The 18,624-nt window shown below is 45.5% G+C and overlaps 1 protein-coding gene across 1 annotated transcript in view; it reads left to right on the top strand.

The window, feature by feature from the left end:
- Positions 1–7,307, top strand: part of SH3PXD2B (SH3 and PX domains 2B) — a 153,998-nt gene extending 146,691 nt beyond the window's left edge. Inside the window, exon 13 of the mRNA XM_006884352.1 lies at positions 5,771–7,307. Coding sequence (XP_006884414.1) covers positions 5,771–7,306 — 1,536 coding nt within the window. The 3' untranslated portion in view covers position 7,307. The remainder of the gene's footprint in view (positions 1–5,770) is intronic.
- The last annotated feature ends 11,317 nt before the right edge of the window (positions 7,308–18,624 follow it).

Genomic DNA, 18,624 nt, shown 5'->3' with positions numbered 1-18,624 from the left:
CCTTCTGAGAAAGGTCAGAGAAAGAGAGGAAAACACTCAAAACCCTCAACAAGATGGACTGAGCCAGTGACTGTAACCATGGGCTCAAGTACCTCCGAGATGAGGAGGATGGCCCAGGACAGGGCAGAGGTCAGCTCCACTGTTCACAGCATTGCTATGAATTGCAATCTCTAACTCAACTGCACCTAACAGCAACATAAGAACCAGGCTGGAGGGTGAAAACTGGGTTGAGTTATGACTTAGAAAAACACAAGGCGTAAAATTTCTTGCAGACGCACATCTCTTTTAAGGATTTTTTTTTAAAAAAAAGAAAAAGCAGAGAAGACTCAAGTCTACTCAAATTCCTCCACAAAAAAAAAAAAAAAAGAAAAAAGAAATCCTTCTGGAATTCTCAGGTATCCACGAAGATCCATCTGACCCCAACAGTGTTATCTCTTTTTTAAAGAGGCCTTGATGATGTCTTTCTTCATCAACACAGTACTAAGGCATCGCTCTTTCTTCAGTCTTCTTTACTCACTGTCGGAATTTCAGATGCATACGATTCAGAGGAAGCCATGGCACGAGGGTTATCACTATTGATGTCACCTATATCTTGCCTGAAAGATGTTTATTTGTGTTTTATTGACTTTGCAAAGGCATTTGATTGTGTGGATTGTAATAAATTATGGTTCACATTGAGAAGAATGGGAACCCCAGAATACTTAACAAGAGAACAATCAAATCTGTCCTAAAGGAAGTTCAACCAGAGTGTTTCTTAGAGGCAAAGATGGTGAAATTTCTTACTTTGGGCATATTTTTTGGAGGAACCAATCCTTGGAGATAGACATCATGCTGGGAAAGGTGGAGGGTCAGAGAAAGAGAGGAGAGCCCTCAGCAAGATGGATTGACGCAGTGACTACCACAGTGGCCTTGAGAATACAGAGCTCATGAGGACGGTGCAGGTTAGAGCCAGGTTCACGTCTGTTGTTCATAGAGTCACTGTGAGTTGTAGTTGATAGTACTTAACATCAACAGTTTTCTGTCGCTGACAGTATTGTACATCCGGATAGATCTTGAAATGTTCTTTTGACTTTAAAATGCCACTTTTTACACACTAGGCTATCAGAGCTCCTTGAAATGTTCTTTTTGACAGTAAATGTGTCACCATTCCTCTTTGTCATCCCAGCATACTAGATCATATTATTGTCTGATTCAAAATGGCCAATCCCAGTCGATTTCAGCACACTGTTACCTGTAATATTGATCTTTGTGCATCCCATTTCATTTTAAATAATCTCCAAGTTTTTAATTTTTCATAATGATTTTTAATGTAACATACATATTTTATAGCATATTCTTTCCATTTAGTTTTTCCCCATTCATTCATTGTTGCACCTTTTTCTCCTTGACCACCCCTACCCACCCCAGTTCATTTTACTCTTTGAAAAGAAAAAAAATTCTTTCGTTGTTCTACAATCCCCCCTCCCCAAGTCCACAGTCCACTTTACTATGCATTTCTTTTTATGGAATCTTGTCATGAAAATAATACCTAGTCCTGTATTCCTTTTAAACACTTCTCTGCCTTATCTGTTTCAATGCAGTATACATTATTTCTCTCCTCTTTTCTTAGGTTCCCCCCTTTTGTAACTGAGATATTTCACTCAGCATAATGTCCTCTAGGGTCACCCATTTGTATAATATTTCATTAATTCTTTTGTTTTTCAATACAGCATAGTATTTCATTGTGAATATACCACGGCTTCTATCCATTCATTTGTTGATGGGCATTTAGGTTGTTTCCAACTCTTTGCTATTGTGAACAAAGCCATGATAAACATGCATGTGCATATGTCTGCTTGGGTGGTGGTTATGGTTTCTTTGGGGTGTATTCCCACTAGTGGAATTGTTGTGTCAAATGGTATTTCTGTTTGCAACTTTTTGAGAAAGCGCCATACAGCTTTCCGTAGTGGTTGCACCATTTTACACTCCCACCAACAGTGAATAAGGGTTCCAGTTTCTCCACAACCTCTCCAGCATTTGTTGTTTGTTGTCCTGTTAAATGTTGCCATTCTTACTGGGGTGAGGTGATATCTCATAGTTGTTATGATTTGCATCTCTCTTAGAGCTAGGGATTTTGAACACCTCTTCATGTGTTTCTTCTCCATCTGAATGTCTTCTTTGGCGAAGTGTCTGTTTATATCCTGTGCACATTTGCAATTGGGTTGTTTACCTTATCTTGTTGTGGTGCTCGAGTATTCTATAAATTCAAGATATAAGTCCCTTATCAGACATGTCATTGCCAAATGTTTTTTCCCAGTCTGTGGCTTCCCTTTTTACCCTATTGGGGAAGTTTTTGGATGTGCGTAGGGATTTGATTCTTAGAAGGTCCCATTCATCTATTCGTTCCTGGTTGTAAGTAATCTCCAATTTTTATAGATTCCTACTGTACCATTTTCACACTCTTACTAATGGATACTTGTACCTGCTTGCCCTCATTTTGAGTTGTTCCAATCCAGTAAATGAAGGTGCTTCATTGAGTGAAAGCTTACTCCATCATGTCACCATAGTAGACTCTGCTTTGAGGAGACACCTCTTTCCAAGCTATATCTTGAAATACCTTCCAACATGAAGGATTCATCTTCAGGCCCTGTATTGGACAATGATCTGCTATTCCTCTTTCTAGGGATTTGAATGTGGCTGTCCAGTCTCATTTCTTTTTTTATAGCTCAGATTTTTTTTAAAATTTGTGCTTTTTTAAAAACATTTATACTGTTTTATTTACAAAATTCTAATACATTGTTTTCAAACTTAATTCTTCCAGTCCTAGTTCTCAGTCTTAGTCTGGGAACTCCAGTCATGTCTATTCACCATGAGTGACCCTGCTGGTACTTTAAATACTGGTGGCATAGCTTCTAGCATCTCAGCTCCAGGCGAGCCACCCACAGTACAGCAGGCTGATGGCCGGGGGTGGGCACATTTAGTACTCGTTTTTAGATTCTTATTCATAGATGCACTGCCTGTGCGTTACATGTATGCCGAGTTGCCTTTGATTGTACTAGAGCTCCCACAGGCCTCAGGTGAAGTACTTAGTGTTGAGAGAGTCCAGGGAGACTCGTGACGTGCATGCCTCTGACACACAGCCTGCCTCCCCAGCAGCCTCCACCACAACTCTCTAATGTTGTTAAGTGTTGAGTCAACCATGACTCACAGCAACCCTATGGACAAGTGATCAAAATTTTGTGCTATCTTACACCATCCTCATAATTTCCACCACCTTTCAGAGTTTAACAAGTGCTTAGAAGGTTCAGCAGGTAGGAGCTGCACTGTCAAGCCAGTCACATGGTTTGAATCCACCAACTGCTCCATGTGAGAGAGGCAGTCTCCTCCTATGTGATTTACTGCCTTTGAAAACTGCTGGAGGACCAGCTGTGGGTAGGGTCTGGTTTCATGATACACAACAACAGTAGTATTGGATTTATTAGTTCATCGGGACATCTTAAAAATACAGCGTTATCATTCTTACCATGTTGAGGCCTGAGACATGTTGGTGAAAGCCGTTTACCCAAGACCATGCAGCCAGAATTAAAAGCCAACAATCAGGCCTAGACTCTACTGGACCTCTGTCCGCCATCTGCTGACCTCAGAGTAACCAGCAGAGCCATGTCTGCTGTTCTCATTGCTCCTGCTCCATTTAGTCACCCCCAGGAGCACTTTCTCACTCCTTCCAAAGCACGGTCGCCTCTCAGGGAGGTCGGAGGGGTGGTGGTACAAGCTCAAGTCTTGGAGCACACCACTTACTTAACTCACTTTGTTAACAGACCCAACTGCTAACCAAAAGGATAGCAGTTTGAGTCTACCCCTCAGAAGGACCCTGGCAGTCTGCTTCTGCACAGCCTTTGATAATGATGGCGCCCAGTTCTACCCTGACACACATGTGGTTGCCCAGAGTCAGGGTCTACCTAACAGCAGCTGGGTTTTTCTACCTCTTACTTTCTGTATATCTTAGAGATCCAAGGCTCGGATTGTGCACATATAAAGTGGGATAATAGCCCCTACCTCATAGAGTGGTTGTGAGCACTAATCTGATCTTGTGTGGACCATGTTCCCCAGGGAGTTGGAGCACACACCTACACAGCTTTAACCTACTGCCAGTGAGTCAGTTCCAACCCCTGGCAACCTTCTGTCAGGTTTCTGAAGCTAAAAATCTTAACAGGAAGAGACTGCCCATGTTTTCCTTGCCTAGCAGCTTGTGGATTTAAACTGTTAACATTTCTGTTAACAGCAGAACTCGTAACATGCCATGCCACCAGGGTTGTTTAGCCCAGGTTAATTCAGCCATACAATACTGGACCCAAAAAAAGGGTGCAAAGAAATAGAAAATCCTAAATAATTTGGGAATGCTGTCTTCCACTTTGACAACTTACTGTATGTCCCAGTAGGAGAGGGAGAGAGAGAGAACAAGAAGTGTTCGTTTGCTCTGCCTGCTCAGGGTGAGCCTCAGGAGTAGAGGTCTGTGCTTTATACCACTTGATCTCTTAACAGAGGAGCCCTAACCATGCAGTGGGTTAAGCACTGGGCTATTAACCAAAAGGTTGGCAGTTCAAATCCACCAGCCACTCTGTAAGAGAAGGATGAGGCAGTCGTCTTCAGCAAATATTTACAGCCTTGGAAAACCCTATGAAGCAACTGATTTTCTCCAAACTTAGAGTCATTATGAGTCAGAATCGACTCAACAGCAGTGGTTTTGGTTTTAGATTTTTTTTTTTCCTCTTCACACCAGCTAGCAGCTTCCTCTGATGCTTAAACAAAGCAGCAGCAATCAAGGGTGCTTTGGTCATGGGTGGGGGTTTCCTGGTAGCCTTTAGGATGTGACAGACACTGCTGACACCCTGTCCCACATCCCAGCCTTCTCAGTTGACCAGTTGCTGTCTCATGTCCCCACGAATGGACAACTTTCAGAGTCACTCCTCTTCCCCTAATAGCACTGTTCAAGGAGAGGGGGTGGGGAATACCCTGGAGATGAAGGCTCAGTATGGCCCTGCCTTCCATGGAGTAATCGTGAGGCATGATTTGTGTGGTCTCTCCATGGGTTCTTGACAGTTAAGCCCCAGTGGCCCAGACCTGCTCATTAACACATACTTTTTGGCTTCTCCCCTTCACTTCTCATCTACCCACTTTCTCACTAATGCTTCCTGGGATCAGTCTGCCTTTGCAGATTCTTAGTGAGAGTTCTCCAGAGAAACAGAATCAGTGAGGTAGCTATTTAAGAGAGATTTACTACAAGGAATTGGCTCATACAATTATGGGGAGCTGGCAGGTGCAGAATTGTAAGTTAGGCAATACAAATAATAAAGTGGGAGTTCTGCCAGAATCCATATTTATAGACCTGCAGGCAAAGTACCTGGGGAACTCCCCTTTTGCTCTTAAGGCCTTCAGCTGAGGCCCACTCAGATTATAGAGGGTAAGTGACTTTATAAGGCCACTAATTTATCAAATGGATAAATCAAAACAGCATATGGTCAGCATCAGACCGCTTAATTTAGTCAAAAGACCAACTAGAATAGTATTTCACTAAATAACTGGGCACCATCGTTAAGCAAGTCGACATATAAAGTTAGCCATCATGGCACAGGACAGAAGGATCCAAATAAGACAAGAATCTGCTCCCAAGCAATATGTTCCCACACACAACAGAATCTCCGTCGATTTTTAAATTTTTAGCCTCACTTGCTGTTCTGGCCCATTGGTCATGACACCACATTTACTAAGTTTCTTCTCTCATCCTCTGCAGGTGATTGAGAAGAATTTGAGTGGCTGGTGGTACATTCAGATTGAAGATAAGGAAGGATGGGCCCCAGCCACCTTCATTGACAAATACAAGAAAACCAGCAATGCATCAAGACCCAACTTCCTGGCTCCTCTGCCCAATGAGGTGACCCAGCTGCGGCTTGGGGACACAGCAGCAGTGGAGAACAGCTCAGGTGGGGAAGCGCCCGGCCCCTGCAGGCCCCTGCCTGATACACCTCATGGTAGTGTGGACTCTGGGGTGCCATGGTCCAAAGACTGGAAGAGCGGCAAAGAGGGCCTGAAGAAGGTGTCTGCAGACCTGGTTGTGTCGACAGGCTATGAAGAGATCTCAGACCCTGACCTAGAGGAGAAGCCCAGCCTGCCCCCCCGGAAGGAGTCCATCATCAAGTCCGAAGGGGAGCTGCAGGAGAGGGAGCGGCAGAGGCTGGAGCAGCTCCGGGGCTCTTCACCCAAGCCTCCTGGCATGATCTTGCCAATGATCCCAGCCAAGCATGGCTCCCCAGCCCGGGACAGCAGGAGGCCAGAGCCCAAACCTGACAAAAGCAAATTGTTCCAGCTGAAAAATGAGATGGGGCTAGAGTGTGGCCACAAGGTATTGGCCAAGGAAGTGAAGAAGCCCAACCTCCGGCCTATCTCCAAGACCAAAGCTGATCCACCAGAGGAGAAGCCAGAAGCTGTTTCCCAGAACCCCTTTTTGAAGTCCAAACCTCAGGTTAGGCCCAAGCCAGCGCCTTCCCTCAAGACAGAGCCACCTCAGGGCGAAGACCAAGTGGACATCTGTAACCTCAGGAGTAAGCTTAGGCCTGCCAGGTCCCAAGATAGAGCATCATTGGATGGGGAGAGTCACCAGGCTGTGGGGGCCCCCGACCTGGCTTTTAGCCGCAGCTTCCTCCCAGGGGAGGGGCCTGGCCGCACGCAGGAGAGGACAAGCAGACAGGACGGGCTTGGCCCAAAGGAGATGGCCTCCAGGGCCCCACCCCGGCCAGCCAAGACGGCAGAGCCTGTGTCTAAGAGCGTCCCTGTCCCTTTCCAGGAAGCCCCCCAGCAGAGGCCTGTTGTCCCACCCCGAAGACCACCACCACCTAAGAAAGCCTCCTCGTCATCCCGGCCCCTCCCAGAGGTGAGAGGACCACAGCGTGAAGCCAGTGAAGGCAAAGCAGCTCCTGCCCCCAGCCGGGCCCTGCTCATCCCTCCCAAAGCGAGGCCTTTTCTCACCAACTCCTCAGGAGGCCAAGACGACATGAGAGGCAAAGGCATGCTGGGGCCCCGGATGGCAGGCCGGATTGGAGAAAGCAGAGAGAAAGTGGCACCCTTCCCCAGCCCCGACAGCCTGAAGGACTCTTTGTATGTGGCCGTGGCTAATTTTGATGGCGATGAAGACACCAGCAGCTTCCAGGAGGGGACCGTGTTTGAAGTCCGAGAAAAGAACAGCAGTGGCTGGTGGTTCTGCCAGGTCCTGAGCGGGGCCCCTTCCTGGGAAGGGTGGATTCCTTCCAACTATCTGAGAAAGAAGCTGTAGCTACTTCTCTCCATTCAGAGGTCCTCTAGGCCCCTACTGGTTTTACCCACATATTTAAGATGCCTCTTAATTTATCATCCTCCATGTAACAGCAAAGGCAGGTCAACTCTGGAGTTTCTCACTTATGCCCATGAGTCTGGCATGTGGTCTTAATGGAGAGTAGGTCCCTGACCCTGAATCATAGAGTCGGAACCTTCCTGTGGCAGCATCCCTGGAGGCTCAGCTACACCCGCTTCAGCTTCTGGGCCGATTCCTCTTCCCAGTCCCCAGCCTTGCCACCCAGCTTCCCTGTCCTCCTGGGAGCAAGGCCACGGCTCTCCAAGCCCACTCTTGGACCAGCAGGAGAAATTCCAGAGAGGAGTCTCCTATGCTCAAATGAGGCACGTTAAGGGGCCATCTTCTTTGGCACCCCACTGATCCGTGATGACTTGATTTAACTTCTCCAGTTCTCTGAAAACCCCATGCCTGTATGCATTCCACTTTCAAAGGGCCTGGAACCACAAAAGCACTTGTCCTTTATAGGCTGGCCCCATTGCCAATCCCAGGGAACAGATCCTCTTCTCCAAGGCCTCTGAGGTTTGGCCAGAGGCAGCTGTCCGAGGAGTAGTCATTTGGCCTTCCTGCCATGCATCTTGTCTTGTGACTATTTTGAATCTTAGGGGGCGGGTCCATTACATGACACACCTCAAGTTCCTTCTGCAAACCCAGACCTCTCTGGGGCTTTTCATTAATAACCTCCTGCCCCATGTGGGGCTTTTCACTTTTGTCTACCTAGAAGAAGAATCTCAACATGTGTTTGAACAAGGCGATTCACAAGCCAAGCCCACTGGGCACCCCTTTGTGGAGTAACCTGTAGGTGAAACATGCTGTGCTTGGCACTTTACAGCCACCGTTTAGTGCAGTGTTCTGCCCATTCTGTATGCAAGAAGACTTGGGCACATCATGCTCATGCCCTAACTGGCAAGAGGAGGACAGGGCATTTCTACCGAGGTCTCCCTGACTTAAAGGCCTGAAGGCTTTTCCCCGGGAAGAGACAAGCCAGGCAGTGGGGAGACAGGAGCTGCCAGGCACCAGGAGCATGGAGGCTAAGTGGCTTCCTACTGTGGTTAAAGGGACATTTGTGATTACACCCACGCCACCAACTCATTGCAGCACACCACCAAGGACCCTCCTGGACTCCGGACACTGCTTCTCCATGGCGAGGGCTGCGAAAACCCTGGTAGGCGGCACAGCATCTTATGCCCTTCTCCTATACTGGTCGCCCTTAGGGGATAGATCTGCAGTCTGAGGACTCCATTGGACTCCTCGCTAGCTTCCTAACATCCTGATGACACAGGTTCAGTCAGCTGTATCACCCCTAAACTGAGCAAAGCAAGAAGTTATACCATCGGACGGCGGGGACCCAGGAGCCTGGTGGACACTTGTCCCTCCCTGCCAATGCTTCTTTTTGCCTGTTATTTGTACTCCTTCCCTCCCTCTCATCACATACTCCCCCTGTCTTTTAACACCCGTTCTGACAGATGTGGTTAACTGAGGCATGTCAAGGCACAGATAAACCACAGAGCAGTAGAGTGAAGATTGGGCTTTCTGGCTCCCAGCCTGTGGACCAGGCTATGTGGGGTGACCACAGAACCCTTTTCAAGCCCCCTACCCCACCCTGCAGAAGAGAGATAGCAGTGTGCCTCCCAGAGACCTCAGACTCAGTGTTCATCTGTGCAGTACATTGGAGCCACTGGCTAGCTTTCCTGGGGACACGTGCTGTCCACCTGCAGTGCCAAAGATTTCTGTACCACGGGTCCTCTTTTTCTCCTCTGCTGCCATGGGGGCTCCAGGTGCTTTTGGAGGAGAAAGCACTTCTCCTGAGCTGCAGTGGGACCTTCATTACCTTTTTCTATTTGGCCCCAAATCGCATCTCCCAGCATGGGCCCTGAGGCACCTCTTACAGGACCTGCTGACCCCTGGCTCAGTGCCCAGAGCTTTCAAGGAGGTCTTAGAGAATGCCACGCATTTCTTCAAGGTGCTAGCTTTAGACAAGGCTTCATAGCACGTTTTCCTGAGTTTTTGATCCCTTTTGCTTTGAATAGCTTTTGTGCAGCTAGTCTGTAGGACTTGGCTTCATTCCAAAGTGTTAAACTCTGGAATTTTTTTCTTTCTGATTTTGTCTGTCTCGTGAAAGTCTCCTATGTGCCGGGTTCTGCATAGACCAGGTGTGTGCAGCTGTCCTGGCGCTAACTCTAAAGGAGTTAGTCTTTCGCCCTGTCCCTTCTGCCCAGGGTCAGCTGGGTGGGAATGGACTGGCTCTACCTATGGACGGAATGTTTTCATGCAAATGAAAGTAATGACTTTTTGTTCCTTCATGATACTCTACTGACATGAATTACAGGTGCTGAAGCCACGTTCCTTTCTTTTCGCTGGCCTTCTTCACATCTAATCTGTGTCCTGAGGACTGGCCAGCTCCCCTGGCCACAGTGGTAGGTGCATCCCTGGGCACATGCAAGTGGGTGGCTCTTTCTAACCCCTGCCTGGGCACATCTGTTTACACCTCCCATCAGTGGAGCCGGTACAAAACCATGGAGTTCTGGCAAGAGAACATCCTGGCCATCATCCTAACTCCATGCCAATCACTGGGCTGGTAACCAGTGCTGAAATAACTCTTCCTCCTCAAAACAAGATTGTGAGGTTGACAGGTTAACCCTGTTTTAGAAGTTAGGAAACAACAGAGGTACAAGGAGTGAAGTCACATGTGCGCAGCCTCATCCGAATAGGGACGAAGCTGGAATCCTATTCCATGGATGTTTCTCCCCTATACCCGTGACTTTTTCTCTGTGAAATGGACATGGGACTCGCAGGAATCAGGTGGCCCTCCCTCTGAATTTGGTCTTTGCCTCCCATTGCTCTAAGGTCAGACACAGTGGTAGGTAGGAAATCACAAAGGCAGGCAGGCAAAAAGGGGGTTTTATTTCCCTTCTTGACCTCTGGTTACTCCCAGGCAACAACTTGATCTTTCATCTAAGAGCAAAAAGGCAGCCTTTGGTGTTGCCACCAAATCTCAGAAAATAAGCCTTTTAGGATTACCGTTGGGTAAAATAGACCTTTGCTAATCTCCCTCTGATGTTTGCTACACTGTGAGTTGAATAGAGCTGGCCTCTCGCTCAAACCACTCCTAATGCCCCTGCAAAGGTCTCAAAGAGATCTCCTCCATGGCCTATTCATAGTCTCTATGAGCTGTCTTGGACTTGACGGGGAATTTCTAGGCTTTCTGCGGTAATTGCAGTTTCCAAGTCCACCAGGGAGTACATTACCAGGTGGTATGTTGTCAAGAACAGATTTACCGCATGAGAGGGCAGGTGCTGACTGTACCCAAGGTTTAGATGGACCTTAGGCTAAGGAATGGACAATCTAGTATTTATTCAGTCTGTACCCAGTACCCAGCAGTAAGAAGTATAAAAATGAAACAACCTGCATCTGCCTTGAAAAAGCTGGCTACTTGGCATCATCAAAAGCCAAAAACATTTGTGACTTTGGTGCAAGCGTGGGGTCAGGTTGCCCTGGAGAATTTACACTTCGCTTTGGACTTTGGACAGCCAGGCTTGTCCCCGTAGCTGGTTTTCTTTTAGGACTTTGTATGTGCTGCCAACAGCCAGTTAGATCCTACACCAAAGATTACCTGCCAACAGACTAGCCTGAAAGCTCGTACTGGGGAGTAGGGTACAGGGCACCCTCTCTTGGCCTGGAGGAGCCTCTCTTGACTTAATCCTTAGGTTTTCCTCAACCATGGCTGCCCAGAGCCATGAATGTTAGGGAGCTGTGGGGTTAAAGACTCCACCTGCCAAGGACCCCTTCCACAGACGACCCTCTAGCTTCTTGGGGTGATATTGGTTTCTGGTGCTACATGGCCGAGTTATCAGGACCCCTACATTATATCCAGACATTCCACCTCCCTTCCTGTTTCTCTTGTGTCCCTTCCTGTTTCTCTTGTTTTACTACAAAGCCGGCCTTAGTTCCACTTAGGGACGGTGAGCTAAGCCTCTGGTGCCTGAGCAAAGCAGATACGCAGTGTCACAATCAGTAGCCTTTACTCCGGAATCTTCTGTCAGTATCAGAAGGTGTCCCACCCACACCAGGCTTATGACAGCAATAAGCAGTGTTAACACAGATGTCTATTTACCCCTAGTCTTTGCCTGTCCATGCCTTCATTCTTACAGTACCCCTTTCTCTTTTTCCAAGGGGTAGTGATCAACTCTGGCCACTTTACCTGTAACCTGAATTTCCTACATCAGGGAGCCACTAAGTGACCAGGCCATGTCTTACCTCCCTCAAGACAGTGGCCTCTGACAGCAGTGTCCCACTCCACCCCATGGCTCACTTCTAGGATGGCACTGGGATTTCCGGATACCCCAGTTCTCATACCCTCATGGCAAACTGACACCTTCTGGTGATGGTCTTGTTTCCTTTTAACACAGAAACTTGTATGAGTATATAATGTGAGGGGAGGGTGATGAACAGTTAGCAGTAGCATGTATAGACTGTATACCATTAGACGTTTTTGTTCTTTTCTAAATAAAAAAATGTGCTTGACTGGTTTCAAGCTTCATTGGGAAAATATTGTGTCCATGGGTTTTATTCCACTAAGGGCACGTGACTCTGCATTCTAGCATCTTGGATCGAGAAGTAGAAACTTTTTTGCGGGCTGGGCTGGCACTTGCCCACGATGCTCTGACTTCTCTCTCAAGGCTGTCATACCATTCATTCTTTTTATTACAGTGTCCTGAATCCCCAGGAAAGCTCCCTTTAGTTTACGGACTGTTTCCCACATAATCTTAGCCATATGCCTAAAGATAGAAAATTTCTGATGTCCAGGGAGGCAAACACCATGGTGGCATTGCCTCAGGGGGACAGGAAAATCTACCCAGCATTTTCTACTTTCCAAAGAGCAGAGCTAAAGCTCAAACTCTCAACAACATAGAGTCTTCATCCAGCGTGAGTCTTTAAACAAAATGACAGCACCATCCTACCTTTCAGAGGTGCTCTGGTGGAGCAATGGTTAAAACACTCTGCTGCTAACCTGAAGGTTACCGTTTGAACCCATCATCTACTCTATAAGAGAAATGACTTGGCAGAAAACTTCCATGAGATTTCAGCCTTAAGAACCTACAAAGCTGCTCTGATTTAATAGGGTCTCCTTGGAGTTTCTGTGTGGTTCAAACAATTAATGCACTCAGCGGCTAAGCAGAAGACTAGAGGCTCAAGTCCACCCAGAGGCAGTTTGGAAGAAAGGCCTGGTGATCCACTGAAAAAAATCAGCCAATGAAAACCCTGTGGGACACGGATCTACTCCAGCACACACAGAGGCCTCATAAGTCAGAGCCCACTTGACAGCAACTGGTTTGTGTTTGTCATAACCATATCTGTATTCATGAGCCAGCGTCACCATGCTCTTTCCTAGTGACTGCTGCGGTGGCCTCAAGTCCAGCTGTGGTGGTGAAGATGGCACTGCATAGAGAGTGTTTTGTTCTGTTGTGCAAAGATAAGGTTGCTGTGACTCAGAACCTAAGAACATCAACAACATAGTTAAGGAAACTAGGAATCTGAGAGATTAAGCAGTGTGGGCCTGATCCAGGCCATGGTCTTCACAATAATTTACTGTGCATCAGAGAGCTGGACAATAACTAAGGCTAACAGAATTGACGTCTTTCAATTGTAGTGCTAGAGAAGAGTCTTAAACATACCATGGACCACTAAGAAAACAAATAGAGCTGTCTGAGAGAGAGTGAAACTAAGTGTCTCTTTGGAGGCTAGGATTTTTGAAGTTCCATCTCACATACTTTGGGCATGTGGCCAGGAGGGACTGATCGTTGGAGAAGGACATCATGCTTGGAGAGGTGTACGGGCAGCAGACTGTGCAGGAAAGGAAGAAGAAAAGGAAATGGATGAAATGGATTGATACAGTAACTGGGGCAGTGGGGGTTGATGTGTCAGAATCACTGAGACTGGCTCAGGACAGGGCAGGCGTCAGAGCTGCTGTATGTAGGGCTACTATGAGTCTCAGGCAACTTGACAGTACTTAACAACCACCCATGTTACATGTTGCATCAGGCAAATCTGTGGGGAGGGACCTCTTTAAAGTGTTAAAAGGCTAAGATGTTGCTTGCTTTAAGGACTAACATTAACTTGACCTAAGTCGTGGCCTAAGTCACTTCATATGCATATGAAAGCTGGACAATGAATCAGGAAGACGGAAGAATCGATACCTTAGAATTATATTGTTGGCAAAGAATACTAAATGTACCACAGATTGCCGGGAGATAAAACTGCTTAGCAAAGTAGAAGGTCATTGGAACAGAGATGGATTATGACACTGACTAACACAATGGCTGCAACCATGGGCTCAAGGTAGCAATAATGATGATGACGCAGGGCCTGATGTACATGGGGTCACTATGAGTCAGAAGCAAATGAGCAGCAGCTAATAGAAGGATGAATTTAGGTATACACTGGGGTCTGTTTGCATAACTCCATACCTTAATACAGCACTTCCAGAACCTGTAAATACCAAAGTTGGCAATGCCTCAAGTCAACATTACCCAAACTGTATGGGCTAGAAATTATGTCAGTAGATACTCTGAAATAAATGTCCTTCAAACACATTAATTTGGAATTCTACACCAAATGACAGTTTCTTTACTGCAAGACATATTGAAGCCTTTCTATAATTTATCATAAAGTCATTCACATTGCATGTAGCAGTGTTTGATGTTATACATTACAGGAAAAAAATGTTAATTTTCAAAATTCAGCTCTAAATTGAGTTCTGTCTTAACCACAACCCTTACCTTTCCTCACCTGATCCTTCACCCTAATCCAATTGCAATTCTACACCTCTTTGTAACCCAGTCTTTAATATTGATATTAACAACACCCAGGGCACAAGATTAGGTCTTTGAAAGAGAGATAGATGTTCATGAATTTCAAGGTTCCCTGTTTGTTATTAAAAGATCTCTAAATTTCCTTTAGTGAGATACGTAGAAAACCTTTAAGACAATATATACCAGGATTGAAGTTTCATTTTAATCTTGGTGAGTTTTTTAAAACCAATGAATGAGATTTATTTTACCACTTGCCTCTGAATCCATATATGTGGGAGATGAACTATGCTCCATAGGATTTACAGTCTTTCAGGAGTAGATTTCCAGGCCTTTCTTTTTAGGTGCCTTTGAAGGAATTTGAACGTCAGTGTTCCACTCACCAGTCAAGAGCATTAATCATTTGTATAACCCAAAGACTCCATGTTTTCTTTGTTGTTGTGCCATTGAGTCATCTACTGGACTGATAGCAACATCATGATAGATGGATAAAAGATTGAAACTGGCAGTGACTGCACCTTACTTGAATCCATAATCAGTGCACTTGGCACCAGCAGTCAGAAGATATATTGCACTGAGAAATTCTGCAGTCAGGGACGTCTCCAAATTACTGGGGAGCAATTATATCAGAAGACAAAGGTGTGCCTGATTCAGACCATAGTTATCTAAATCATATGCTATGCATCTGAGAGCTGGATAGTGAATAAGTATAACAGAAGAAAAATTGCTGTCTTTAAACTATGGCATTGGAGGCGAGTATTGAATATACTGTGGATTGCCAAAAGTACAAACAGATATATCTTAGAGAAGGTACAGCCAGATTGCTCCTTGGATGCAAGGATATTGAAGCTTTGTATCACATACCTTGAGCATGTTGCTAGGAGAGATTATTCCTTGGAGAAGGACATCATGCTTGGAAAGGTCAAGAGATGATGAAGGAGAGGCAGACCCTCAACCATGTGAGTTGGACTGCAGCAATGGGCTCGAGTGTGTCAGAGGTTGTGAGTTTGGCACAGAATAGGACAGGGTTCAGATCTGCTGTTCATGGGGTCACTGTGAGCCGTACTCGACAACAACAAGGAATCCTGGTGGCACAATACATTGGGCTGTTGACTGTAAGGTTGGACCCACCAGCCACTCTGCTGGAAGAAGATGGACAGGCTCCTCCGGTTAAACTGTCCAGCCCCAGAACCCGGTGGTGGATTGCCATGTGTCAGGATTGACGTGACACCAGTGGGATCCGTTTAGGTTTTCATCATCTTCACACTGTCATCACCCGGTGTCCTCGGGTAATTGGTTTCAGGACGCCTTTGGATGAGAAAATCTCCGGTGCTCAAGTCCCTTCTATAAAATGATATAGTACTTGTATAAATTTTTGCACATCCTCCTGTGTACTTGTAATTATTTCTAGATCACTTACAAATAACCTAATAGAAATGCTTTATATTCATGTTTGCCTTTAAGGAATTGCTTTCGCCACTTTATTGCTCCCCCACTCCTCCCCAAAATAATATTCACTCCAAGATTGGTTTAATCCTTGTATGTATGGGTGGATATAGAGGGCCAACTCTATGTATTAAATTGACTAAAATTAGCCACCTATCTTGACAGACCAGCTGTCTGTCAAATGGCTCTAACACACACTTCTTTAATACTCTATGACCTCATATTCAAGTCAATAAAGTACAGGACTATCGCCTCCTAAGGCAGAGGAGACCCCTTGCCTACAATAAACTCTGTTTCCCTGATTTTCTTTTCAACTACATGGAATTTGACCACACACTTCATACAGTAGAGAAAAGAATGGAGTTTTCAAATCAAACCATTTTCATTCTATATACCTAGCAATAAAAACTTTATCGTATATAATAAATATATATTATGCATATGCTCTGCACTCAGATACGTGTGTGTGTGTGTGTGTGTGTGTGTGTGTGTGAATTTCTATGGAATAGATGAATATACAGCTATGCACCATATGCTTGCTGTTCCATGACAGTGATCACTCAGGAGTAAAGCACTAGACTTCTTTCAGGACACTTCTGGATGAATGGTAACTGCACCACCCAGGAGCATATATGTATATTAGATAAGCAGATTAACCCATGCACTATGAAATAGATATTGTGCACTATTGGGGGACACACATGTCTTATGCCTGGTGGCTCCCTTCATATGAAGGCAGATTCATGAGCATTCCAGTTCTACCTTTTTCTCTAGTAGAGAAGCAAGAAAATCTCTAAATGTTTGATATTTAGGGAATCTTAAGTCAGACATACAGAGCTCAACCCCTCCCTTCGACCCTTCTGGGACCAGATGTAAATTTTTTGTTGTTATGTGCCATCGAGTCAAGCACAACTCATACAGACCCTATGAAAAAATAGATCCTAACCTGCCCAATCCTGGGCCATCCTCATCATCTCTGCCACTCTTGAGGCCATTGCTGCAGTCACTGTGTCCATCTACTTGGTTGAGGGTCTTCCTCTTCGTCAATATCCCTCCACCTTTCCAAGTAAGATGTCACTCTCCAAGGAATCACCTCTCTTAGCAACATGCCAGAGTATGTGAGATGAAGCTTTATCATCTTTGCCTCCAAGGAGCACTCTAGCGTCACCTTTTCTAAGGCATATCTGTTTTTATGGCAGTCAGTGTCATTAGGGAGCACATTTTACACTCGGCCCCTTAGTGGTAAAAGGGAAATCTATGCTTTACAGCTATGTCTGAAATGGCCAATAAATATGTCTAAGTCTAGATTCTATTGGATCACTTATATTTTGAATAGGAAGAAACACTTCCAATCAGTTAGTCAGGTAGCTGTCTTCTAGATTTCCAAAGGATCTGGAAATTAACAATATGATTAGTTTTATTGTTGTTGTTGTTGTTGTTGTTATATGCCGTCTAGTCACTTGTGACTCATAGTGACCCTATGTACATCAGAACTAAACCCCATTCTATACTGTGCCAATCCTACTGTCTCTGACACACCTACTCCCATTACCCCAGTCACTGAATCAATCCATATATATCATCAAGGGTCTTCCTTTCCGTCAATGTCCCTCCATCCTCCCAAGCATGATGTCCCTCTCCAAGGACTGGTCCCTCCTGGCAATATGTCAGATGAAACCTCAGAATCCTTGCCTCCAAGGAGCAGCCTGGTCTCACCCTCTCAAGTTCGAACCTGTGTGTTCTGCTTGCAGTCCATGGTATATATTCAATACTCTTCACCACCACAGCTCAAAACCATCAATTCTCTTTCTGTCATCCCTAGTCATTGCCCAGCTTTCTGATATGTAGCAAGTAATTGCTAAGACTGTGTTTCCTGACAAGCTATGCTACCAAGCCAAAGGTGGGTGATTTTCCTCTGTGGCCCTTGGCCAGGTTCAAATTATCTTCCTGTCAAACATTCTTCTAGGTGGTACAGCACTGATCTGTGCGTTGCTGTACAGAGGTAACTCGTGGTTGCTGTGATGCTGAACTCTCTGACACTGATGTGTCAAATGTGGTAACTGGTACCCATGGTAGACAGTGTTGGCTGGAGCTTCCCGACTAAATCAAGCCTGGAAGCAGGAGTGGCATCCACTTCCGAAATGGCTTGCCTCCGGAAACTCTACGTTTGAACAGTGCTCAGGCCGTTCGTTCATAGGGTCGCTATGAGTCGTCTACGACTCAATGGCATCAAACAACAAGAACAACATGGTTCCTGACAGCAGACTTTCCCAATGCAATTCATCTTTTTATTTCTTGGGTGCTGGTATCAAGAGTGTTGATTGTGGAGCCAAGCAAACTAAAGCTGTTAACAATCTCAATCTCGTCGCTGTCTATCATGATGCTGCCAATAAGCCCAGTAGTGATAATCTTTGTTTTCTTGATGTTGAACTTCAATCAATATTGAAGGCTGCAGTCCTTGGCTTTCTGCAGCAGATACTTAGGTCCTCTTCTGTTTCAGGGTTTTATTATCTGCACAACACAGGTTGTTGATGAGTCTTCCTCAAATCCTGATGCCACATTCCTCCTCATAGAGCCCAGCCTCTCTGATGATCTGTTCTGCATACAGAGTGAAAAGGTATGGAGATAGGACACATCCCTGGTGTACACCCTTCCCAATTTTGAACCATGCATCTTGCTGATGACTTAAAAAACGAGCTGGAGTCACTTTGATAGAAGGTGGTGGAAAAGACAGATTACACCCTAAACCCTCAACTGTGACATCAAAAAATAAAAAGTAACAGGTACCAATGATAATTCTGGAACTCCAAGTTTAAAATATAAAAAAGTGGTTTAAATACCTACAGAATGAAGAAACTGAATAAAACAAGGGTGGCACAGGAATATGGGACTGTAGTGGTGATCACACAATTGTACGAGCAACTGACAGGCATCAAGAAAGAGGGATCTCCCTGCTTGTTCCCCATACCTTTCAATATACATGCTTGTAAATAATGACAACTAAATATG

Source organism: Elephantulus edwardii, unplaced genomic scaffold (genome assembly GCF_000299155.1).
Source record: "Elephantulus edwardii isolate Elephantulus edwardi_28Jun2011 unplaced genomic scaffold, EleEdw1.0 scaffold00033, whole genome shotgun sequence".
In the NCBI taxonomy this organism is placed as follows: Eukaryota; Metazoa; Chordata; class Mammalia; order Macroscelidea; family Macroscelididae; genus Elephantulus; species Elephantulus edwardii.
This window is presented reverse-complemented; position numbering and strand designations above follow the sequence as displayed.